At 39.9% G+C, this 27681-nt stretch overlaps 1 protein-coding gene across 8 annotated transcripts in view; it reads right to left on the reverse strand.

Moving 5' to 3' along the window:
- LOC111588333 (rap1 GTPase-activating protein 1-like) overlaps positions 1-18951 on the reverse strand; it is a 45825-nt gene extending 26874 nt beyond the window's left edge. For 3 of the 8 annotated variants that reach the window (XM_023298662.3, XM_023298667.3, XM_023298665.3), the window contains exons 1-2: positions 18796-18947; positions 7905-7940 (exon numbers count right to left, since the gene is read on the reverse strand). In XM_023298662.3, the coding sequence (XP_023154430.2) occupies positions 7905-7940; positions 18796-18839 (80 nt within the window). In that variant the 5' untranslated portion in view covers positions 18840-18947. Of the gene's footprint in view, positions 1-6743; positions 7410-7904; positions 7941-18795 lie in introns of those variants that run through there. The other 5 variants (XM_023298664.3, XM_023298658.3, XM_023298659.3 and 2 more) reach the window with 4 other exon arrangements.
- Positions 18952-27681: the final 8730 nt, after the last annotated feature.

Genomic DNA, 27681 nt, shown 5'->3' on the forward strand with positions numbered 1-27681 from the left:
AACAACATAAAAAACCCAGCCACATTCATACGTTCATGTTCATTTTGACATGACTTCAACAAGGTGATTATGAACAACATTAAGCTCCCGAAGGTGAACACACATTGAAGCCTCCCTAATGCTCATTGTGTGAGATGAAAAAGCATGTGCGTAAAGGTTTTTAATTACTGTAATGAGTCTCATTCTGTCCCCAGTGAACATGTGTGTTTTCTCCACTAAGCTGAAATCCACAGATCCCAGCAGACCCCTGGCTAATGTCACCAATAGTGCCTTTTCCTGCTAAATCCCTACTCAGTAAGAGTCTTAAGCAGTGAGAGTCGACTCCTCATTTCTTTCCTTAGACGGCTTCTCAAAGTGTGCTACACCTGCAAGTAGTGAGTCTGTGTGTGTGTGTGTGTGTGTGTGTGTGTGTGTGTGTGTGTGTGTGTGTGTGTGTGTGTGTGTGTGTGATGTGTGGTTTGTATGTGTCAGATATGAAGAGATAACAAGGGATTACAGCAGTCCTCATACTGTGTACCATTAAGAGCTCTGTATTGTGATAAAAACAAGTAATCCTCTCACTGTCCAAAGCTTACTGATTAAAGAAAAAATAACAACTGTATTACAACACTGAAACAAATTTTAAATCATCCAGATTACCAGTAATTTGTGGAGATGACCTACTGTAGTGGGACAATAATCTCTCCCTGTTTGTCTTTTAAAGCCCTCAGCAAAAAAGCTAAATGTAGTTCAGTTTCTTTTCTAAAGAGCTCAGGGCCAGGAGGTGTGGGTTTAAAAAAACAAAAATGTTGAATGTGAGTCAGGAGTGCTTATAGATAAAAACCCATTATCCCATAAGAGCAGATATCGCCTAAATGTCCTGAATCTGATTAGCACCAAGGGGTATTTTAATGCAGATCTTTGCAGCTGGTTCCCATCAGATCAGTCATATGCATTTAGAATGACAGCGTGGGACCTCAGTCTGAACACTCACCAAATAATAAATAATAGCTGAATAAGAAAAGATTCTGAGCCACACAGGGCTTTATTTTTATCTCCTGTGGACAAAGATAGTTGATTTTAAATTGATAGCCCTCTCGCTGCTCCAGTGTCCTCTGCAGAAGGCCAGAGTAAATCCCATTCCTCGCCCTGCTGCCAGGGATTCCCATCCCATTAGCGTGGTGAAATGGCCTGTGGTCACTCCCCTCTCCTGCCCCCACAACCATATCCTCTGAGAACCGCCACTGTCCTGAAATTTCCTCATCTTCCCTCTCCTCTCTCAATCTTCCTTTCTCACTTTCAGCTTTTGGGCAGCTATTTCTCAACCAAGGAGGGTTGGCTAATAATCTAACATCCTTTGAGGCTCAACCCCAAATAATCAGAAGCGAGCTGGATGGCAGGGCAAGCCAAAAGAGTCAGCAGTGAGTGTTCATTCTTCCGGTTTCATAAATATATTGAATTTATACAAAAGAAAATAAAAGCTCTTCCTGATGAAACTTCTATTGCTTAACAACACCCAGCAAGTGACTAAAAAGGTAATTTGTATGATGTCAGTGACCACCAAGGGCAGCTAAAGGTTCAGGACTCCAGTCACAGACACATTATACCCCAGTAACTTGTCAGAGGTCTGCAGCAGGCAACATGGCTTTTGTCCTGAAATATAAATGAATGGTTATTTATGCATACCCAGGGAGAGTCTCCCACAGGTTGAGATTTAATTAGTGGTGGTCGACCTCAGGGGGCAGAACTGAAAGGGGGCAATCAGCACTGAACTGCAAGAGGCAGCTACAAAGCAGCATCGACTCACACGCTATCTAATGATTGTGCATGAATGCATCACTCCAGCAGTTTACTGTCCTTGCTTTCCACATAGCGATAAATAATAAATACGTAATACATAAAAAGATCTGTAAGCTGTATGAGGAAGCCTGTGCCATTCTCTTTTCACCCTGAAAATGTTAAGTGGTAAATCGCAGTAAACCTTTTTACTTCATCAGCTGCATTAACTGACAAGGTTATGTAAAGATTCTGGGAGAAAGTAATCAGTATTATAAAATATGAATAAAGGCTCAATTCTATCAGAGATTCTCATTGTTTCTGAAGCAAAATGTTGGAAGGTTTGCCTGCTGTTGCCAGATGAGGTAAAACCCACCTCCCGCCACTTTTAAACAAATTGTCTATGTTTAATCAAGCCCATAGTTTGTTTGCAATGCAAAGTAGGAGTGCCAACCGCTTCCGAACTTTTGAGGAAACTTTACACCCCCGTTCTCTGCAGTACGCCTGAAGCCTGCTGTGACTGTGATTGTTAGTTGTTTGATAATTAGGCAGCATTTTAACTGGGTAATGAGGTTGTATTGGGAGTTGAGGGGTGCTATGAAGCAGATATGAAAGGTAAGCATGTTCAAGTTAAATAATTACGACTCTTTCTCTCACAGTAGATTCTCTTGTGCTTAAGTGGCCTAGTTACACACAGAGTAAACAGTAAATATTCCCTCTGCTAATTATAGCAAGCGGCAACCTCTGGGGCTGAAAATGTAAGCCAATGCTAAAGCACCAAAAATGGCAGTTCCTTGAATGGCCGCTTGAGGCTGGTTCTAAGAGCACATCAATCCCCACAAACTCCTATGTAAAAACATCCAACTTTACAGCAGAAATTAACATGTTTACAGCCTGGTTAAAAAATGGTTTTGGTCTCTACACCTAATTTCCGTGTCCATGACAATTGTACAAGGGATGAATTTTTATACAAGTCCCCTGTTTAGATTGTATTTAGGATTAAAGTTAACCATAACTCAGGGTGTGCCTGTTTTTAAAGACTGACACTTGTGTTCTCCCGAGTCCTTATGAGCCTCATCGTTGTTTGGGATCCTCTGGCAGGAACCTCCTCAACGATCCTGAATCTGACCTTGTCACTAGAGATGATCAGGTATTTGCTGTTTACGCCCTCAAGCTCTGAAACTCTCTCCCAGAGGATCTCAGATTGGCAACATCAATCTCTCATTTTAAATAATTACTGAAAATCTTTTATCATAATGCCTTCAATTTAACTGGTTTTGTTGTAATTATTATTATGTTTTTGTATATTTTACTTCCTTCTTCACATGTTTTCATTATGTTAGTATGCTTGTCGTTTTATCCTTTGTAGAGTGGTTATTGTTTTTGTTCTTACAATTACTTTCAGTCAAAACCTTGAGGGAAATATCTGGCTCTTTAACTGCCACATGCTCCACTATATTCACTTGAGAAATGTGCATATTTGGATCAAAGTCAGCACTGTGCACTGGGCTTTTAGAGGTTCTCCCTTGAGGACAGCTGCCTGTTGACGTTACAGGCTTAAATTCACTTAATTTACAAACACTGTTAATAATCCCCGTGCACAAGTCATTTGGCCAATACACTGTTTATCATGTGTGTGAAAATTGACTTCAGTGATATTCTTCCTCGTGTCATCATATATTACACTGATGACACAGAGGCTCACATATTAGAAGATGGCCTCCCTCTTATATTTTTCCACACCACCTGCTCCCTAACTATCAGTCCTCCCGCAGCCAGAGAGATAGGAGACGCCTGTACAATGAATTACAGCACAGATAGACCCTGGGATTGCACTATTCTCAAGGCCATCCTTCCAAACCCCCTTACACTGACCTGAAGCACTCTAACAAACGGCAGGATGATTGTCCCTGGTGTAAGTCATTTCTCTGAGCAGTGCTTGCATCAGTTACTTGTCTTGTGTGTATGTTCCTGTGATTTGAGTCAATATTTCCAGTTGAAAGGATGTTATTTCCAGTAAAAAAATATTCATTCTGTCAGAAATTTAGCTACATAAATGTATGTAATATGTAACAGAATATAAACCATCTTCCGAATCTGCTTTATTTAAGTGTCTTAATCTGAGAACCCTGTAAGGTGTAGAAAAAAAATACACAACTATATGAATTTTTTTGATGAAATGTGGATTGGAAAATGCAAAATCATCTTGCCCTTTTTGTCCTTTAGCTAGAAAAATGACCGCTGCCACAATCAGACCAAAGCAAATATTGAACAAAATTCAAAAAGTAGATAAGTCTGGGAAGCTTTTTGTTCCCCAGGGAACTGAACCTTTAAAAGCCCTTTTATACAAACAGTGAGATATGGAAATCCTAATCAGTACTTCTTATCAACAAACTAGAACACATCAGCTGCTCTTACATGAAGATGTGAGTACATTTTAGGCTACACTACTGCATTTATGGGGAAAAAATGGAAAAATACACAAAATTCTGCATGCTGAGAATTGTAAATAATACATTATCTGTGGGATCTGATGCATGAGGACACACTTCGATGGATTCTCTTGACCCCACACCTCCCCTCACAGCTGGCCATATTCAGTGAGCATTAAAAATCCAGGTATGGCAGGTGTTTTTGAATAAAGCATGTTCACTCTACCGATAGGTCCCTATTTCCAGCTTGCTTATCTCTCACAATGTCAGTGTGCAGATTTCCTTTGAAACATGCCCACTGGGGAAATCACAGTCATGCAGATGTGCCTTTTCAACAACAGAAGGTCACTGTGGAATCATTTTGTGCTCTTTTGTGTCTCTTCATGGGAAGTGTCAGTATAGAGGCTCCACTAGGGGATAGTCCTTACTAAATATATACACATCCCCATATAGAAAGAATAAAGACTTTGGCTGCCTCTCTAGTACCTGAAGCTCTGTCTTCTGAAGCAGATGATGCTATGGCTGCAACAAAATGTCTGCAGGCAAAGAAGAAAACAAACAAACAAAAAAAAAAAACCTGGCAGAGCAAGTTTGCTACTGAAAACCTCCAAGAATCAGATAAAGTAGAAGGTAAAAGTCCTGTCACAGCTGCCTGGTGCTCATCTCAACCTTCAGCAGCCTGCTGTCATCTGAGCTTTACATTTTTGTGCTGGTTCTGGATGGGGGATAACATGTTAGGACTTGGATTATTGAGACGGGTAGAACCGGGGGCGAGCTTGTCACTTCAATGCTATATTTGGTCAGACAGCAGGAGACTCACGGAGAGACATTCTGCTCTGATCCAGTTTGACAGTTTGCTCTCCCACTATGTCCGCTATTCCAGACAACTGGGCCGGACATGCACAGATGAGCATGCACAAGCAAACTGACACCCAGTCCAGCTTCATAGTGTAGCGGTGAGCGCATGTGCAGAGGCTATCTCATGGGAAATCAGTGAACACAAACAAAGGCGTGTTTACAATGACATCTCTTTATGGGCAGAAACAAAGCCACGAGGATGAAAGAGGCCTAGAATTTAGAGAGCATCATAAAAATAGAATAAGGAATCACATCACACAATTTGGAATAAATAGCAAGGTCACTCAACAGCATTAAAATAATCCCTTTCTTGAAATGTCAAAACCCATTCAGCTAAACAGCGAAATCAATGTGAACAGAAAAAAAACACTCTTTATTCCTGTCAAAACTGCCACATGAGGACAATATTCTAAAGATTCTAAAAGTTGCCAGTGTATTCATTAATGTTATGGCCACCGCACCTACACTATATGTGTTCTCAACTTTTTACCACCAGGGGGCGAGTTCAGGGCTCCCAAAATCAACACAAACACTCCACAGTGTTCTGCTGCTTTGCTTAAGTCTAACGATGCCTCCCAGGAAAGTCCTAAAACATATGCAAATACCCTACTTTGAAAAATAGCTTAAGTCTGATATGGTTTTCCCACTAAACAAGTTAAACTACTTGGTTAAAAAATTATGAAACTACACCTACTTCTCAAAAATTCAGGTTTCAAGTTTGCAAATTATACTTCTGCAAGTTGCATATCAGACCGTGGTCAGTTTCCAAAGAAGATGTCACAAAATCTTCATGTACATGCACAATTCAAGTCTTGAAGTGAACACATATCACAGTATTGAGGTTCCTCCTTCAGCTGATAAATGTGAAAACATCATTCTGCATGGTGAAGCTTGAAAAACAAGAAAAGACATTTTTGAGGAAGGTTTTAAGCCTTAATATGAGATATGTATTTTAAAGGAAAAAAATGATTCTTCAAGAGACAAGATTATTTTTTGTCCTTTAACATCTAACCTGATTTTTTTTTCCTGGCCAGCAAAAGTAGCACCTGAGGGCAGTTCTAAAGTGCAGACCTGTCCTGCATGAAGGTCAGGTGAACTGAAGCACAGATAAGACAACAGGATCATTGGCCAAGTTGGTTTAAAGGATGGGCAGGGAGTTACACAACAGACAGCCTGCTACAATAATCCATCAAGCTCCAGGAACACAGAGGCAGAGTGCACTTTGTGTCGAGATGTATGTTCATATGTGTGTAGAAGAGAGAAAAAGAGAAAGGCTCTTATACAACATCTCAGTATTGCCATTATCCACACTAACCCTCCTCTCCCATTTCCTCCCATCAAGGGAGCTTAGCAAGACAGGATTACAACCAATTACAGGCCTCCCCCAGAGAGCGCGGAAACAAGGGCTTGAGGATCATGTGTTTGTTGTGTACGACATACATACAACAACCAGTTGGAAGATGGTTATTTAACATTTAACCAACTTTAAGAGCTGAAGGATAAAAACTGAACAATTTCTGACAAAAAAAAAACGCATACAAGTGTCATCGATCAGTAATTATACATGCAGTCTTCTAAGTCCTTATTATATACTGCAAAAATATACAAATGCAATATATTGCAGCCTCTTTGGCATGTAATTAGTGAGTCATGCAGTTATGATGAGACTATACTAGGGCAGGTGAATAAGAAACTCACCAAAATTTTCTTGGTCTTCCGATTCTGAAAGGTGAACAAGGCATTTTGTTGAGCTGCTCTGTTGCAGTTTTGTTGGCAGACGGTTTAACTCACTGTTCTAATTTCCTGTCATACTGTGTCCAATGTGCAAAAACCTGATGTGAAGAAAAGAATCTGCCTATGAAATATCTAATTCCACTGTTTCTTTCTCCAGGCACCTCAGGTTTTGCTGTTCGTAATTGATCTGTCCTGCTATGAGAATGTAATATAATTCAAGTCCTAACTCAGTGGAAAGAATCCACCAGATTCATCCAGTATTGTACGCTGAATTCTTCCCTGCTTTGAAGAAGAGTATGACTGCTAAAAGAATATGTCTGAGAGGACCAAGTGGGACTGTGCTGAACTCGGATCCTGCTTCTTTGATGTAATGCAGACATCACACTTTCTCTTTGTCATGTCACTTCACCCAGTCAGCTTCTTTATCCTTCTGTCTTCTCTTCATGCCCACCATTCTTTTATATCCTGTGATGTTTTGTGTCCTCTTTTAGATCCTCGTCTTCATTTTTATTTCGCTCCACTGTTCATTGTCGTCTTCACAATGAGGTGCAGGCATTCTGTCTGTAGCAGACGGCCAGACTGCAGCCTGTGCAAACAAGCCACTGCTGATAAATGCAGGCCTTGCTGGTAAGAGAGATCCTCCTGTACCTGTATTCCAGAGGGAAGGAGTGATGATACTGTGGTGAAGCACTGTTTCAATCTGCTGCATTCAGGCAGAGGGGGGCTGAGGACCAGACACTCGTGCCACCACACCTAAAGCTTTTAAAATCGGAGTCATGTATCTGCAGTGGCAGGAGGTGTGCATGTTCAGATCCCTGCCTGCCTCCATGTGCCACTCACAGCAGCACTCCAACCTTGCCAGCACTGCAGAGATGGCAGGGTGGACTGGGTGTCTGTTTCCCCACTGCTGCCCATCTGCTCTACCTTTCAGAGGCTCATTCATCTTACTTACACTCTACTCGCTGGAATGATTCACACATTTAAAACCTGCGAGGCTCGTCTGAGTCGGTGACATTGAGGTTCACTTTGGAGAGCCGCAAACTTCATGAATTCTAATACATTACTTATTTTCTGAGGCTGCTGCTCTGTCATAATTTAATTCAGTAAAGACAGGGGAAAACTCACCATATGCTTCTGGCCTTGGCAAATGTCTTGTCCACTCTGGAAAAAAAACACATAAAATACAGCTGTTATAAACACTCATATATAAATAAATGTACCTACAAGCTAATATTACTTTCACATCACTCTGGATGTCTTCATGTTAAGCTGCCCTAAAACTACATTTGACTTCAGCATAAAAAAAGCTTATCAAGAGACCATCTCAAAATCTAAATGCAAAACAACAAGGGATGCAAAACCTAAACTCAGCTAAATGCTACCAATCTTATCTGTTCGTAAAAGCACATGGTAACATATGAATAACATCCTACACTCAGTGACTGTTTCTGTGCTCTTTTCTGCCTGCGAGTTTACCTAGACTAATATACATTAGGAATGCACAGAGCAACAGTGGACAACCCTTTCCACTTACAAAAAGTCCACTGAACTCAGAGAGGTTGGTTACGCAGCTGGGTTACCCTGAAATAACTCCTGCCATCTGTTGAAGTAGCATTTCCAAGGATGAAAGGATGATTACTAGTCTGGTGCTCCCTGAGACAACACGAGTCTTGTCCTGGTTTCAATCTATACTTTCCGACTCGCCACTCACTGTCAGTCATCATTTGTCCTTAAAAACACTCGGGATGAAAAGATTTAGGCAGTAATCACTGAAAACAATAACAAGGTGACGCAGCATTGGGAGATCCTCAGATGAGAATGTAGAGACCTATTTCTGCCAGTAGATGGCACTGTGTGAGTGCATAAGAAATCTAAGCTTCGAGTCTGGCAGGTGAAGTTCATGACAAATGCTGTATTTATCAAGCAGAAATCTATTCATCAAGATATTTAAGGTACATTCAATAATTCAGGGTTTTAACAACATTGCACACAAAAAGTGCAAATGCTTTTACTCTACATGTACCTAAAAAAAAAAAAAGAATTCCACTCTTAAACACAAACCACAACTTCGTTTGGGATGTAGCAGTTAAGTCCAATGCCAACCACAATGTGGATATTTGATACTGGTGACTCATGCCTGAAGGCCTGGCTCTGGAAGTGATCAATCAGGGAAGAGAAAGTTTTGTATGTTTCATGTCTTCTGCATCTGCAAGCCTAATGTCATACATTGACCCCTCAGATATACTCAAGATGATACACCACCAAAGAGTACAAAAAAATACATAAAACAAATGGCACTTAAGCTGTAAGGTTGATTTCATGTTGTTTTTTTCCTACTTGCTGTTGGCTCTGCCTCCTATGAAAGAATGTCCGGCTTCATCCCTCAAGCTAAAGCTATGTCTCTTTCTGCTCCCACCCTGCGCCGCCCAGTAGAGCCTCCAGAGTTTGAAGCTCTTACTCATCTTTCTGTGGACATGATCAGTGTGAATGACACAGCAACACCCGAAGGATCAAGCAATTTTGGGAAGAAAAATGACTCTCGTTTTATGCGAAATATGAAAACAAAAAAGACTGTTCCGTGGTAGCTGTTCTTTGACGCTATACGCAAACAATTTTTCACACTTTGACCATGTTCACTATGTTAGTTTACTGTGTTAACATGCTACAAACTGCAGCTGTGTGTAATGAAATATCAAACAGGTACAGTATTGAAATGTTGACCACATTATAGTGGTAGTTGGAAAGTCTGAACCCAGTCACACAGCCATTCATCCAGTAGCATTTAATATATATTATATTGCAAGTAAAACCTGTCAACCTGCCACTACTGCTAGAGAAAATATCAGAGCATGTCTAAAGTGACATTCGTCCTCTGGGGTCAATGAAATCTGCATAAATTTGTCATCAAACAGTTGTTGCGATATTTCAATCTGGATTAAAAGGAACAGATGGACAAACATTGTTATCCCAAGAGTCAGGCCCCTGCAAAGCCAAAAATCCTGAACTCAAGTGCATAATTCAAAAGGAGCTTCTGTTTTCATTCATACAAGAAGAAGCCTTTAAGTTTCATTGATGGCAAGAAATCCCCAAACATTAGAACCAAAAGTAAAAAGTTTGTACTTCTTCTTTTGCTGTGAGAAATTCTAAAAAGATAAATGAAAGCCTAAAGCTTCCTCCTTCTGAGAAAACTGTGTTAGTGAGAGGAAATAGGCCCTGGGGGGTTTGTTTGTTCATTGCACTGTGGAGTCACGAATCAACAGACTTGTGTTGTTACAGTAGGTTGTCGCCTGATTCCCCTCAGTGCAGAAGATCACTCATCATTTTCAACCCCAGGCCTCCATGTGACATATAATGACGTTCAGATGGAATTTGTGGTGTTGTTCTATCTCACATCTACCACCAGTGTTGATTTCACTGAGCCTAAAAGACACGGGTGTGCAGATAAATCAGTGCTCCATCTTAAGTGGAATGCATACTGGTCCTTGGGAGAGCGCCAAAATACTTACGTGCTGTCGGCTCTGCTCTAGTGGAGCTGCATGTGAGGAAGGGAAAGCTGTTTTCATATATACTGCATCACTAAGAATAACATTTTCTAAACCTCATCCTGTGCTGCTCACCCATTCTCAGGTTTCATGGAATTCCCATAAAATGAAATCAACCAGGGTGTGTCGACATTATTGGATAAAGGCTCCAAACTGGAATACCAAAACCAATACAGGAAATTTGAAATAAAATGTACCCTTTAGCAGGACAACAGAACATGATACTCAGCATCTGAGACCTGCTATCAACATACTGGGACAGAGGAGGGATAAAGATTTGTTATGATTATGAAATCAAGATGCACACTTCTTTTCTTGCTGTGCTAAGCTGCAAAAACATATACGAGAATGCACATACTAATATTATACTTGCATGGCATCTTGCTATGGGAAAACGAATATAAGCTGTCAGATGACATAAATAAGGCTGTTTTTAGATAAGGCACAAGACTGAACACAAAAGCTATTGAAAAAGCTGCTTGCCTTCGTTCCTGTCATCACGTTTCACTCCACAGTTCATATAAACACGTTGTACAGCATTTCAGGTGAGTTACCTGGAGATCGGCAAAGATTTTTTAAAAGTGCACAATTTGTTTGTCCAATACTAAATGCAATATTATTACTTTTTTTTAAAAAATTAAGTCAGAAAAACAGAAAATACATCCATACCACACAGGACATTTATTAAAATAGCACTTTCCTGATCAAAAGCAAACTTCACTAATCCCACGAGACGTTGTCTTAATAAAGCAAAGCAAAACTGTGCTCAGCAGGCAAACACACTAGAAAAGAAGCAGCAGAAGAGCTGACAAAAGTCGACAACAGTCTTAACAGCAACACAAAGAATATTCTGTCCTGGTTGGGGTAGTCAAAAGTAGACTATAACAAATTTGCCAGTGCTAATGCATTTGTGAGCTATGAGTCATATTTGCACATTCAAGTCTCACAGTGAAAACAGTGTTTCCTGATTTTATTTAACAAAAAAAACTTGATGAACGCGCGCATTTCGGAATGCAACATAACACAGACAAAAATTACAGCTCAGCAGGTCATAGCTAAATACACAAATGGTTTTTCACGATTTCTCTTTGCTCTCAGCTAGGTATCAACACCAAATGAGTTGCCATGGAAACAAACATCAGCTAAGGATAAGAAGGCTTAAGGCTCTAAAACCTAAGGCCAACACTGTGTCAGCAGTGGTGACACTCGACAATTAGTTAATTCAACTTAATCTGGTTTTGACTACAGCTTGTAATATCCGCCTCCTCTTCCTGCTTTTAAACTTCTAAACATTTTCCTCGCTTTAGAAATTAGCTGAGGTATATCAAGTCAGCAACGCCGCTCATGGCAAGTAGGTCATCAGCAGGGCTGAGGAGTCAGCCCGGAGGAAATCCAGCTTAAAGCAAACAAGTTTGTTGTTCAGCTACAAATCTGCTGCAGTAACATGTTCTTGCAGTATTAATTCTATATCTGAAATATGAGAGGGAGTATGAACTTAGCCTAATCCAGATGGAGACCAACACATCACCCTTCAAAACTTACTTGAATGTCCCATCAGTTCAATAATGACTTTCTGCATTTCACTCTTCAGAGACATTGAAACAACACTTACAACTGTTCCTGACATTAATATTCTATTCTCAGCCATATACTTTGGGTTTAATGCCAAATTGGAAAGCCAGTGCTGTTAATTTGTATCTTTTAACACAAGTTTTGATAAGAGTCACTTGTATTAATTGATGTTAATAAACTAATGAGAACTAAGAAACTAAGAACATGATCCCAGTGAACCTAGTTCGACACAGAAATGATTCATCTTCCTACAGCTGCAATGAATTGTGGTGGAGTCATGGTCAGTGTTTCACCCATTTCACGCAGCAGGAGCTGAGAACAACTAAAGTCCTTTGACAGTTTGGACTTAACGCTTTGTAGCCAAAATAAAGGTGAAAAGGTCAGATATCTCATGTGGCATCTCCTGAACAAAGACTACGCCCTTATTTCAATTTGTACACACTCTAGCATAGTTGTAAGCTAGAAGAACAATCTGTACAGCATTATTACAGAAATAAAGGTTTCAACAAGTCCATGCTACCAGCTCTGTGAGGCTCTTCATTGCAGAAGTCTGACACCAGTCAACATGATGAAAATGACAATACTCACATGTGTAGCATAGGTCACCTTGTTCTTAGTTTACCTGTTTGCAGACTAAGATTTGATTTCAAGCACTGAATGGAAAGTACTTCTAAGGCTGAATGCATGCAGTTTTGCAGGTATTTGGACAAACTGAAAAATCTAACCTGACTTGAAAGGAAATACAATTCATTCTGAGGGTGACATGAATGTGTGTACCAAATTACATATCCGTCCTTCCTTATCAACACATTACATTAAAATCCCCCCAAAATGCCAATTTGCTGATGTGGTGGTAAAGAAAAAGTCAGGGGCTTTCCACATTCAGCAGGATTCATAACGACCATGAAAGTCTGTTCAAAGAGAAATTGCTGTGATATTTCAGTCTGGCCCAAAGTGTTGTGCCAACCAAGGAACAGACTAACATTTGTTCATCAAAAAAGGGAAAAGCAGAGATGAATACAGTACGTCAGCCTATTCATTTTATTCTGAATAAGGTCTTTCTTATATTAACACCTACGTACACAAATATTCTCATATCTGACTCTGCACTTAGTCATTCAGTCTCCTTCAGGACAGGAACTGGATTCAAAAATAGATACACAAACAGATACACAAGGCCTTCAGTGATAGTGAACAGCTTCTTTCAAAATAACCTAAAGGATAGTATTAACAAATGCTGTCAAACAATTCTGAACGTGACCAAGCTAGACTGTATACTGTATCTGAGCCCCGCATGGGCTCAAAAAGTCTGTGTCAATGGGCTCATTCAGCCCACTTAAATGTGCGTAAAGAGGCTGAATGTCCTCATTTAGCTACAGTACAGTAGATTACAGTGTATATGAAAACACACACACTGGTACCACAGCTATGCTAACTGCTGGGCACTGCAACATTTATTAAAGCCACCAAATAAACAAAACACGTGACAATGTTGTTGCTAGTTACCAGCTGCAATAGCATGGCTCAAATCTGTTTCATACATATGTCTATTTGTGTGTCATCATCGCAAAACAAGGCCCTGGAGAGAACTACTGTAGTTGAAACTACCACAGAGGCAAGTTAGAGTCTTTGGAAGGAGTGTAAATGTCTGTCTGCGGAGAGATCTTGTCTACAAAATTTTGCTCCTTGCAGGTGAGTCACAAAACTTTAAAGAGGTGCAGCTGAGATTGAAATGAAGTTAAATGTGTAGTCTGACCCATGAGTACTGAATACTCATTTAATAATTACTACATTATAACATAAGTATGTTGACAGATGGGTGTGATCCCCTCGCAAGTTGGTTGTGATTGTATGTAACTAAATGTAGTTTCAATTCATCAATTTAAAAATAATTTAATGTTCTCGTTATGCGTTTACATGTGAATCCCAATGAAACCAGTGTTATGTCAACGCCGTAATGCCATCACACTATATTAAGTTGTGGTGTGGTGTAGTATGATAGATATCATTGATAGTCATCCATATTCATATTAGTCATGCCAAATTAACTGGGTCAGTGTCTGTGTCCCTGGGGACTGTTCAAAAAATTTCAGAAGTTCACATTTCAGAGGTTTTGCAGGTCCGAATGTGGAAGTTTGGAGTTTTGGGAGATTCACTTCTTAGTTCTTGTTGTTCTTTTCATTTACAAACATCTCTTAAAATCTGTTCTCACTTGAGAAGCCATCAGAACTGCGAGGCATTACTACATTAACATTCAGTAAATCCAGCGGCACAGTGATGCTACAAGATCCTAGATTTGAACCTGCTGGTCAGCTGGAGACTTGCTGTGTGGAGTTTGCATGTTTTCTGTGGGTGAAATGGCTTCCTCCAACAATCCAGAGACATGCATTGGGATTCTAAAATGACTGTAGGTGAGAGAATGAGAAGTCTTGGCTGTCCGTCTATCTGTGTCGGCCCTGTGATGGATTGTCCAGGGTGGACCCAGTCTGTCTCTCTATTTCAGCTGGGAGAGGCTCCAGCGCCCAGTTACCCTCAACAGGATAAAGCGTGTATAGCGGATGGATTGATGGATACAATAAAGCAAACTATTCAGATGTTTCACATGAAAAGCCTTTCATGAGTGAACCACCGCTCTCACTGACACTACAGGAATGGTTGACATAGTTTTGTGAGCGACATCAAAATACAGACATTTCTGGAAAACACGTCCTGAAGAGAGGAAATGCAGAAAGAAAAGAGGCAGATGCTACTATTCAGTAATGCATTATCTCCAGATAGGCATATACTATCAATGTCCTGATCATTTGTTGTGCCATGGTTAACCATATTTGCTCTCTTTTTTGTCATTTGTTGAAGCTGAAGTATCAAAAGATGTGATAGTGCTCTTAAACTCTCTGGCATGACTGCAGTAGCACAGCTGTTTGGACAATTTGAACTTATGGGGGACTTACAAAAATGTTCTTGTTTTTATACTTCCATCAGAGCAAAAGTAAGTTAAAGATTGTTAGCACTGTGAGCATTAGATAATTACCTGCAGCTCACCCTGTCCCTTCGCTCCCCATTCTTCTGGCAGATGGATTGCCACTGCAGATATGGATGTGAATGGCAAAGTAAATATGCAAGGTGGACTGACTGCGTTGGCACTGAAGAGCCCTTGGAAAGGCACTTGAATGGCCTCCTGTTCTCAAGTAGCTATACCTTGCAATGGAATCATCTTTTATCATGCAAACATTTGCTTTTGTCAAACAAAATGACCCTCTCTGTTTTGTCTACTTGCTGTCCATAGTACAATACTCGGTACAATATGCCTCAGACACTAGATCGGAGAAAAAAGACATTATTTTCAAACAGCTTTGGGTGCGAAATCATCAATTGTTTTCATCAAAGTAAAACTCTCATTTCTTAAAAATGACACAGGATCTTATGTGTCTTTTTGCTGGAGCCACAAACCACAAAAATGGAACCATGGTCAACCAAAGAGATGAACTTGATTGCTTTTTTTGAACACAGACACAAGTGTGAATAGGGAATTAGATACTCTATTTCATGCTGAGAAACAGTGTGGAGTCTGTGGTCTTGTTTACATGAAGAAATTACATTTTCCAATCAGCTGACAAGAGAATGAGGCCTGCTCAGTCTTTCTATATGGTAGTCTTTGAACAGGACTGACAAGCATTCTTGCAGTCATTCTATGGCATACTACAACATACTGCATCATTGTTTAGGTTGCCTGAAGGTTTCATCACCGAGGTTACTGGGAGAGCATGCATTTTACAGGTCATGGCTGTGTTTATTTCATGATATGGGATGTTATATAGAAACTGTGAGACAAACAGAAATATGTGGCTGCATTATGTTTCATATGATGAATGGAAAATTAAGTCTAGTAAGCAATACAAGTCCCCAAAGTAAAAGCAATCCTTAATAAAGGATGTGGAAGCTCAGTGTTGCAACATCATCGTCCAGCTTGACTAAGAACATTTCTGCAGCCCAATTACGGTATTCAATAGAAAGGTTAATATCTCTGTAAGCGAAAAAGAAAGGGGTCATATCCTAAATAAAGACAAAGATTAAAAAAACTAACACATAACGACTCAAATTAAGTGGCAGTTCTGTTAATATTTGAGGCGTGCTGTGTCAAAGAAAGACCAATCTGCAGAGAACAAAGGGGCTGCGTTCTCTTCAGTGAATGCCAATGGGATGCAGGGGGCAGAGTGTATTACAGATCAACTGCTGATGTAAGCAATCACACTGACCTATCAAAATGCCAACTACAATGGTATTCAAGGCCACTGTTAAACACAAAAGCTAACTGTCTGCTTCATATTGGAAAGCAGGTGTTGCAACTGTTCCACAACAGGGCTGAAATATACTACATACAATGATTTCTAACACAGTGGCTCAGTTAGAATCCCTCATGACATAAGGTTACTGTAAAGCTTTATTTTCCATAAATATTGAAATGTACACTTTAATGTAGACAAATTACACATCTTTGTATGTTCAGCTGATCTGGCTAGAAAACTATCCAAGCTACATGAGTAGTTAATTGGAATTAATCACTTAAAAGTGCACTAATCGGTAAATAATTAGGGGTCATGTATTGGAGTAAACAAGTCTATTGAGAAGCCCAACAAGGCCTAATGACAAATCTAGTACAATTGTCAGCTTTGGTTATGTTTTGTTAATTTTTGTAGAAAGGTTGTAAGACTTTATCATAGGTTTTTCTACACAGTCCTGAGTGTGTTTTGTAAAAGAGCTCCGAGAAGCAGCTGTGCACAGTGTTTCAATAGATTCAGGGTATTAATCAAACTTCCTTAAAACTAAAAAAAAAAAAACACTTCCAATGAAGCAAAAAAATCAGTTTGTGTAGCTCCACCAAACAGCTTTTCTAGCACAGCATCATCCTCACGTCATTGTGGTGTGCCAAACCACAACAGGCATACTACCACCTCTTGAGGCAAGATGGTGGAAAACGCCATGTGATATTTGACATTTGGTAGAAATAGCAGTTGTAGCTTACTCCAGCAGCCAAAGCAGGCCACAATACATCCATTTCACACTGAAAAACATCAATAAACAACATAAAGATGAGATTTATGCTGTACAATATGAAAGACTTAACAAACTATCTGTATAGACATCTATAATATAGACATCTGGTTAAACTACAGACCTCTGTGTAAGTGCTGCAAACACAACGTTCTCAAAGTTTTTCAAATGGATTATCCAGGGTTGTCTCCCATGTAGTCCTGTGCTAGTATTGTAGTGTGCTACTCTTGCAAAGTCAGACCTATCTCTATGCCATTATTCTGTGACAGAGGGAAAACACACATATTATTTCTTTAACCGAACTGCAATCGTCTTAGGCGGAACTAAGCCCAGGATACAGGGGTGGTGTCCCTGCACAATAGTGTCATGGGTCTTTGCGTCAGTGGAACATTTGCATGTTCAGAAGAAGAACTCTCATTGAAATAGCTAAATCACTGTCAGAAAATGCCGTTTTTAGCGTGCCGGTTACCGCTCTGGGGTTGTTGATGTTTCACTTAGTAAATGGGATTTTGAAAACAGAAAGACACGGATAGATAAAGGAGAGGAGAATGCTGCATGAAATCTGCAGCATAAATGGCTGGCTTATACCAACAGTCTACATCTGTTGAGTCACACTAGCAGTTAGTTATCCTATGTGTACCTGAAACTGAATAGAGCCACTCCTAGCTTATTGGGTACAGCTGGTAACATGTTGACATACATTCACCCACAAAATTGTGAAGGAAGTGATCACATACAAGGTTGCGTCATTCAACGCTTGCACTCTTACAGGAACAGCTGAATTTGTCCTGAAGACAACTTGAACTCAGTGGCTGCTCAAGTTAATCTAAAGACAACAATAAATTGCAAAGGACATCATTAAGCTGATTTTGTTTTTCCAGAGAATGTCTTTGAATTTTTTTGGGAAGCTAGGAACACATAAAATGAAATGCCAACAAAGTCTTGCTTTTGCATGCAGTTCCTACAATGACTGCCTATAATGTGTATTAGTGTTTCCAGTGTCACCTGGTCAAGAAGCCCACACACATTGATGTTACTACTAAATAAAAAATTCTGCACAGCTCAGCCAAGCTGTAACAGTCTCCGCTTGTTATCAAGTAAATACATTTTTCCGAGACTACTTTTAACACATGCACACACAACACATACACCCACACAACACTTGTCTTCGAGATGAGGCTGTCAGGCATGCAGTTGCACATGGGCACCTGTTCACCATTCGACCATTAAAAAAAACACTTTGCTGACTGTGTGTCTGCTGCTCAGTATCCTGTAAAGTCTGAAGTGGGCCACTTAGAAACACAGGGGACATATGTGTGCAAAGACATCACTTGACTTCACGGCACATATTTCTTTTTCTAAAATATAAACAATAAAATACTATGTCAAATCTCACACAGAATACACAAACGCATACCAAATAAATGAATGAACAAACTATACGGTGCCATTTTTGACTGCACATTAATACAACGTGTGCATACTTTATTGTAACTTCGACCTCACCTACTTTTGTCACCTTATCTTGTTTATGCTTCTACATCTGATACCTCGCTATTAATGTACAAAATGTGAATCTTAATGGTTGATCATTAAGCAGTAACAGCAGTCACATCAGATCCACTTTACAACAGAAAGCTACAAGAATAACACGCAGGACGATTGGAACAAAAGCTGTTTTGATACAAATGATGGCATTCCACAAACCTGCAGGCGCGAATACAGACACACAGAATCTGCACAGTCATCAAACCAGATGACTGAGACAGATAAACACTCACTCACAGTCGCACATGTGAACTGTGAAGATGATTAGCTGGTCTGTAAATTATTAGTATATTCATTCTTACCCTCCATAGGCTCCAAAAGTGAAACTCCTCTTTCTCTGCGGCATACCGGCTAACAGATAGCAGTGAGTCAGTCAACTCAGTGCTGAATGGAGCCAGCACTTGTGTCACTTACGCTGACTGAGCATGTGTGTGTGTGTGTGTGTGTGTGTGTGTGTGCTCTGTGCGTGTCAGTGTGTGTGTTTGTATGCTTTGCCTGCCGTCTGAGTTCCACTCCCCCAGCCTGGACTAACGTGCCCTGCCTCTTCCTTGCTCACACGCCTCCTTCACAAACAGGGGAGAAACGATGAGAGGATGAGGGAGGATGAGGGAGGATGAGGGGGAGGGGGCTGCTGACCATGCCAGTCTCCCAGGGAACCAGGACGGCTGTAGGGGCAGTCACGTACAGGCTACATCTCCTCCCTTACATCAAGAAAACAGGGATCACTGAACTGACACCAGTCACACAATGGAATTTCTAATTAATTGATAATATAATATAAAAAACGGCTACAGGCAAAGATCATAGAGGAGTTCTTGGCATTCTGGGAGTTTGCCTAGAACAAGTCTAGCAACACTAGTCCTCCCTCACTCTGTCACTGGAAGGCAGCTTGTTAAACAAGCTGTAGACATCGGCGCAACAGTTCATCAGTCTTCACAAATGTCGTAATCACAGAACCTTGCCCCAGGTGAGCAGCTCCTCTCCTGCATGCTGCAAACAGTGACCTCTGAACATGGTTCTAATCAGCTCATTCATCTCCCTCCTAATTCTTTCCTTTTGTAAGCCCATCACCTCCGGTATGCACACAAAAGGAGGGTTAATGTAGCACAGAGTTGTCCCGCATTACTAATGGCCGCGTCGATTAAATGGAGTAAATGTCTGGACATAGAGACTCTCCGTGTGCAGGCTGTTGTGTCTGATAAACTGGCAGCAGTGACAAGAATGCATTAATGCTGCCATAGATTATTGAATAAAGTAGGATTGCAGTCTCAAGCGTCTGATAGACATTCACTTCCAAAGCATTTGCACTATGCTGGATGAAACAGACTCCTGTTCTCATGGCCAAGTCCAGTCCTGCTGCACAGACGTATCATATGGAGAGAAGCAGTGTTTTTAGTTGACAACAGTTAATTGAACCCTAAACCGTGAATAAATAAAATCTCACCAGTCAAGGACCTTAATCTCCCCAAGGGCCAATGATGTCTTCATCACATTAACTGCAAAGCACTCATAGCAACGGAGCAGACAAGCACTTAATTAATTAATGGGTCTACCAAACAAGAGCAATCATGCTGATAGGCAATTACATCATCTCTCCACAATTACGTCACCCCTTTTTACTCTGAGAGTGCAGTTGTCTAAAAAACATTTCACCACAGTCCTTGGCTGACTTTGCTTGTAACAGGTTTCACTTTGTCTCTTGGCCATGCTGTAATTTATCTAACTTGATAGATCTTTGGCTGATAGAGACTTGATTGACAGTGATTACTGATTTGATTGACATTTTGTTTTTAGCCATGTGAGGGGTTTGGCTCTAGGGATGGTCCTGTCAGTCCGTCTGACAGTTGGTCGGATTGTCATTTTGGAAAAATCTCTGAAAATATTCATTGATTTTGCCATGAAGCTTTGTGCAGATATCCGTGTTCACACAAGATGACACCTACTGATTTTGTTGATATCCTGACTTCACCTCTAGCACCACCATGAGGCTGACAGTAGCTGTTCTGAGTGGAATCTCTCAACAACTATTATGATCATACTTGATGGAATCATTTGTGCTCTTTTAATAATTTATTGTAATAACTTTGGTGACTCCTTAACTCTTATAAGGTTAAAACTGGAGTTTGTCTTACCTGTGCTTTGTGTTTGGTATTAATTAGAATGCTGACATACTAAACTAAGGTGGTGACCTGCTAAACATCAATACAGTAGCACTGTCACAGAGTATTGGCATGCTGACATTAGCAATTTGTTTAAAGCACTGCTTTGCCTAAGTACACTCTAAAAAGTAATTAAAGGGGCCTTTTTCCACCACTGAATTAAATGCATAGCTACAAGATAAAAAGTCATTTTGTAAAATTTAGATTAACCTTTTACATGGAAAATATTATTTTGATGGGTTGCGTTAACATACTAATGTTGGTAAGCGCATCAACTTAATATTTCATGTAATTTCTGCATCAGTTGATTTAAAACTTAATCAAGTTGATGTAAGTTAATGTAACTGACTTGATAGCTTCATTGTTCCTCAGCTTGAGGTCAGAATTCAAACTCCCTTCCTTTACTAACGTAAAACTGGAGCAAGATTTTTTAATTTGCTAACTTAAAAACTCACTTAAAAATGACTTAAATATTCAGTTTAAATATTCTGGAAATACTATTTGGAACAACTTAATTTTTCTGAGTAATCAACTTCAAGTCTTGAGTTTATGCTACCAATTATGATATAATTAAAAATGCCTTAGATTAAGAAGGGAAAGCTAATTTCCTTAACTCAGTGTAGGCAGTTGTTTGAATATAATTTCATTAGAAGTTGTCAAACTCAAACAGATTGATGCAAACTGTTAAGTAAATTAAGCCTAAATTTTATATTTTAGAATGCAGATCCTAACAGACCTGCCATACTCATTGTAGACTCTCATCCAGAGTGTCAGCTACTGTTATATTTGATATTTTTAATCTGTTGCATTTTCTCAATTGTTAAAAATTTTGTGTTACAATATCTGGTGATCCGAGCTCACATAAAAAAATAAGTTTGCTAAACAAAAAGCATGAAAAAAATACAGTGCAGTACATATCCACCAATAAATACTACACCATTACACAGAGTAGTTAGCTAAAATCCACAAGTACAAAAAAAATCCAAAGAAAGGAGAAGCTTAGATGTCAAGAATTTGAATACAACTATGTGAAATTGTCATTTTAGACTTGTTTTATATATCAAACAGTTCATAGCTCATCTGACATAAAAAAGAAATCTTCAATAAAACAATTAGTTCAGTTACTTTAACAAAGAGACAGCTCTCTGGCTCCTCGGTATCCCCATAGACTGACTTTATTTAAGTGCCACTCTATTGATTTAGCACATCAGTCTTGGTGCTACCTTCACTGCTGTCCGCTTTCCTGACAATTCAATTAACTAAAGCAGCTGCGGTGTGTGTGAGGCATCAGAATGGGCAGAGCGCAGACAGAAGCCTTTAATCACATCACCTCAGGAACAAGGCTCAGTCCTCCAAGCAGCTTTGGCTCCTCTTTTGTTTTAAAAGGAAGTAGATGGCCAGGAAGACGGGCAGGAAAACTCTTGAGACGACAAAAAATGGTGATTCCTGTGCGATAGCCATGCCGTCCAACTACTGATACCACAATATCAACAAACACCCCTGGGCTCACACCACAGAAGCTTGTGAAAGTCCTATCTCTTGAGGTACAATGTCAATTTTCCCATCCCTCTGTTTCACGTACACCTGAGCGGTCGTAATATTAATCATGAACATATTTAAAACCATCCTAAAGCCGTAATGATCGTTAATTCATAAGGCAACACCGATGGATGTTATTGTTAGTGCAGGTGTAAATAGATGTGGGTTGCCTCCTCCCATCTGCAGTCTGTGAATGGGAAAATACAGCCCCATAAACTCAATAATTTATTTCCAGTCTGGGCTGAGGAACGGTAGCAGTAGCAGTTGGGCAGCTGTTGAGGCAGAGCTGGTGTGTGGTATACGAGAAGTGAACAGTGGACACAACTGAGGCGAAGATCTTTCATTCATGCTCAGCTTCGCTTTCATAAGGCAGGAAATTTGCTGCCGAATAAATGAGCGTTGTGCCCGTCTAAGGAGAAGCAGATGCTGATTAAACAAGCAACACGTGGAGAGGCTTTTGTTAAGGGAACTGGCTTGTAATTTATCATTTCTGTTAAAAAGAAACTCAGTTTTCTATATGCAGGGGATTAAACGTGTCTAAGGCTACAGACAAACATCATAAATCAACTGCAGCACAAAGTAACATGAAGTTAAGGGTGAAGTATAGCCATGCTGGCTCAACAAAAGCTTTATTCAAATAGAAAACAATGCAGCAATTCAGCTGTGTTTATCCTCATTAAAATTTAACTTATTCTGTAATGTATGTTTCTCACGGTTTATTTTAGCCATTTTCTGGTTTGGTGTGGAAAAATCCTGCGATGTTTTGTTATTGATTTTTGTTACATTAAATAGATAAAGAAAAAACATTACTGAATCAGTTTCTTTTTATGTTCCTTTAGCCTCAAATAACTATAAAAATAAACCCAAAATGAGTCATAAATACTTTTTAATGATCATTTATTCTATATTTATGAAAGGGTATCATATTTGTTAATATTCAGCATGAGAAACCAAGCATTAGCTGGCTGAATTTTCACAGGACCTCTACCCTAAAAACAGCTCATTAAAGAACGAGGTCAATCATTCCACAATATTTTGACTGTATTGGGAGGAACAAGCTGCCTATGGCCACTGTATACATTGTAAATATTTTCCTGATACTCGACTCAACAAGGAGCATACATATGTGCGGGTATTTGGAGAGGGTCAGCGAGTGGAGGAAGGGGTACCATACAAATATTTGAAGGCAGTGAATATTCAAAGGGCAATTGTGCTTTGAAGCATGAGGAAATAAGCTGAGCTTTATCTCTAAGTATTTCGTATTCATTACACTTTTCCAACTTCAGCAGCTTATTGAGTGTAAGAGTGCATGACTGGTGCCAAGGCAGACGTAATAATTTGAAGTCATTTTGTTATGTTTGGACGGTTCATATTACCTGTCAAGTCACACTGGACAGAAGAGGGTCTATTAACTCACTTCACTTGCATTTTTTTGTCAATTCAAGGGATTTGAAGGGACGTTTAATATTAAATTTGGTTTGCAATTTGGCACTCCTTCACTTCTCCTTCAATTTATGCAGAATTTACATCAGTTTCACATCCTGGATTTTCTAGACATGCCAGGAGAGCAGACTCCTGCAGCAGACAGCTGAAAATAACACAGCTGAGAAGAAGTTACAGTACAGATTGTTGACTGGCTGACGGGGAGGAGTGGAGGAGTCCAGTGAAGTGGACCATCCTCCTCCCAGTGAGGTCACGTGGCCCTCAGGCCCCTCAGGAGGCAGCTACACACACACACACACACACACACACACACACACACACACACACACACACACACACACTGTGGCCTTTCATAGCCTCCATAGTGTTTTGGGTTCAGGATACTATGAAGAAAAGAGGTGCTGTTTCAACGTCCTCACATTAAATAAATATCCCACTTTAAGTTTCACTTTTTCGAGCTCCCTGTATTGCTCTCCTTATGTTTTTAAATCACCAGGATGCTGGCCATTATCTCTAGCTGACAGGTCTGATTATACATGTTTTTGTGTGTCACTCTTTCTCATTTTTGCAATAACAAATGGTTCCATGTTGAATATTTCAAATCAGGTGACCAATAATTTAATATCGGAGCAATTTCTATACAGCATCAGCCATGAGATCAATTAATCATGGCAGTCTGACGTCCTCAGACGATTATTATCCGATAGAGGATGAGGCTAACAGCTACAGGGACATGTTGCTCATTGATCTCGGTTGCAGAAAAAGATCTATTTCAGTTATAATGGATCCTCGGTGCCATGCTATCTCTCCGCTGTGTCCCAGGCAGCTCCATGATGGATGGTTCTCTGCGACTGAGAAGGACTTTGCCTTCACGCCAGGTGATCAATAGATGACTCGCCACAGCAGAGACAGACTCGACTCGACACCACTCAGCTTTAAATCCCCCAGCTGGTAGAGGAAATGTCACCAGGCGAAAGGGTAACTTTTAATCCCTTTTCTTTGCTTTTTATTTCTTCTGACTACTGTGGCAGAATTGACCGGTGTAATATTAGCTGTTTGTGTATTCCAGTGATGTTTGCAGCGAAAAGGTCAATAGGAAAGTTAGCAACGAAAGTGGGCATCTTTATGTTGCGAGTAACTTTAGGTGGTATGAAGAGAAAGTCTTCATGGGCATGCGTTTATTACTGAGAGTGTAAGTGATGCTCAGGATAAAGCAGAGTTGCAGTGCCCTCTCCTGGACATGGAGGTGTAACTATTATGACACTATCCTCAGTCAATTTATTCTAAAACACAATAAATGAACTAATAACTAAAAGTATTAAGGTCTGATGAGGGTAATTTGTTGGAAAACATTGACAACACAAAAACTACATACAAAATGTTTTAAAAATCTATTTTTCTGACTAATAACGATTAAAAACGATTTTTTAACTATTTCAAGGTTACAATATATATTTTTTAAATTTTTGATTTTTGATATTTGACTGCTGGACTGCAGAATAGTGTTTTCACTGCTGTTAAAGGTTGTGCAGGGATTTAATATTTCAAAGCAACAAATGTTATAGTGCGACAGCTGGCAGACAGAGTGCATTAATGTCATCGAACATGCTTTTTTAAATTATTGAGCATAACTTCTTTTCCTTCCCTGCATGATTTCATTGCAGTTTTTAGGTCAGACCCATTTGAGACGATCTTAGAGATGAGGAGAGGATTGCAAGGTTGAGCATAATCTTCAAAAAGACACTTGAAATAACTGTACTAAGACGTCTTTCAGAGAAAAATCTTATAAAAAAAACTGGTTCTTTATCACATCAGATGGAATGAGTCAAACCAAGTCTTCAGGTTTGACATCCATGTTGGTTATCAGCTCGATATGAGCCTAATGAAATAGTTTGCAGGGTCACAGCTTCAACACTGCAACAGCAGGTGTCTCCAAAAATAGAGGCAAAGTGCTGCATGTGTCACCCAGAAAACAGCACTGCAGGGTCACAGAGGGCAGACGTGGTGATGAGTCAGAACTGTGCTTAGAGTCCAGCAACAGACAACATATGAGTCACACAAAAGCAAACACAGAATATTACAAATTATGTGCACGGTTGCCATAATGGCAATTTTAGAGCCCTCTTTCTTCCGAACAAACATCCATATGGGGGCCCCACACACCAGATTGCGTGGACTCCCTGTCATACAGCTCAGCGGTGCAGAAACAAGAAGCAACATAAGGCTATTATGGAGAGCAACGGCACACACTGTTCATCATTTATGCTAACTTCATGCTTAAATGACAATAACCTTTAGATTCATGAATATTCATACTATCTCAAGAAGGTGGCACATTTGCTACGGATGACGAGCGAATGCTAAATTGCAGTAGGCTACAGAATCGCATACATTAAAATGACATAAGTGGCACATGTGATTATAATAAGCTTCTCTGGTACGAATCCATAAGTGATGTTTCTGCATATATTAAAGGGACGATTAAGCAGTTTGGTGTCTTGTAAAAGAGCTGAAACGATAACAAACAGGTTATATGTTTTGCAGTCTCCATCCATGAATAGCAGCCTACAGGTTATGCAGTTATACCAATAATTTATAAGTCAAATAGTGCAACTGACCCAATACTGCAATGTACTACCCCTATATTTACTACGTTCTGCACTATTAAAAAATGTGTCCGCTTTATCTAAATGCGCAGTTTATAACCTATGTGCAGCATGAAAAAAAATAGTCACAGTGACATTACATTAATTTAATGAAAGTATTACTCTGTTGTTGGACTGGTTCTATGCACTGAAGAGCTGTGGCACTATAAAAAGAACTTTTCAGTAATGATCTTTTTACAGGACCACCTCCATCAAACAGGATAAAGACATTAAGGATATGTCTCTTCCCAGGGACATAAACAAGAGCCTAAAGCACAGAGCCAAAGTGATGACAAGACCCTTCTCTGAATGTTAATAAGCTGACATCAAAGAGTGAGGATGTGAGGTACAGCACTGCGTAAACCAATTCAAATAAAACTCACTGATCATGCCCATACGCTCTTGTAGGCATTGAAACTGCTGAGTGGGAAACAGTACAAAGGCAACTTGTGATGGAAATCAAGAATAAATATAGAAGCCCCACAGATCCAGAAGTAGAGCGAGGGTGACTCATTCAAAGCCCATCAAAGAGATAGCACACTTTCACTCTAATAAGCTGCTTGCACTGGTCCAGTTGACAGCCTCTTCTGCGCAGAGAATGTACATAAATGCAGTCTGCAGATGAATAATTCAACAGTAAGGGAAACATTGCATCCAATTTCTAAATAAAAAGGCCTATAAGTATCAACAAGAGGCTTTAAATATTGTTTGTTTGGTAGCGGCAGCGGAAGCACCCGGACAGCTCTATAATTAAGACATCTCAAAGTACAACAGTGACTTTTAAATAAGAAGAACGGTGGCACATTTATGGCAAAAAAAAACCCCCAACACAACGAATGTGGTTGCTAATAATATATGTCTCTTGCCCATTCACATAAACCATCTCCATGTTCTCATCAGAGTAACAGCACAGCTTCATTTAATGCAGCTTCTCTTCCCTCGCTCACACAGGGTAACACCAGCAGCTTGTATTTTAGACTTCAGAGACAGGGCTGTAATTTACAAAAGGGTTCAGTAATATATGAGACATAAGACTATAGCATTAAAAGGAAACAGGAAGGGTGAGACAAAACTGCGCTGCCAGAAAGTGTCTGTTCACACACGTGTATGTTTGACACAGTGCCAAAGCAGCATCTTACATGTATGATGATCAGAGCGTGTCTCAGTAGCAGCCAGTGGCCTCACATAAACCAGCGTATAAATAATCTATGTGAAATCTGCCAAACCTTCAGTGGAAAGTGACTGAGGAAGAAAGAAAGAAACAGACAGGAAACAATAAGGAAAAAAGTGACTGCTGAGGGGGCTTGTACATACATATATCTATATGAATCAGACTTATGATTTATCTAAATATAGAGACAGACAAACACGCTCTGTTTGTAAACTACAGGGTCAAGAGGAG

Source organism: Amphiprion ocellaris, chromosome 8, assembly GCF_022539595.1.
Source record: "Amphiprion ocellaris isolate individual 3 ecotype Okinawa chromosome 8, ASM2253959v1, whole genome shotgun sequence".
NCBI classification, from domain to species: Eukaryota; Metazoa; Chordata; class Actinopteri; family Pomacentridae; genus Amphiprion; species Amphiprion ocellaris.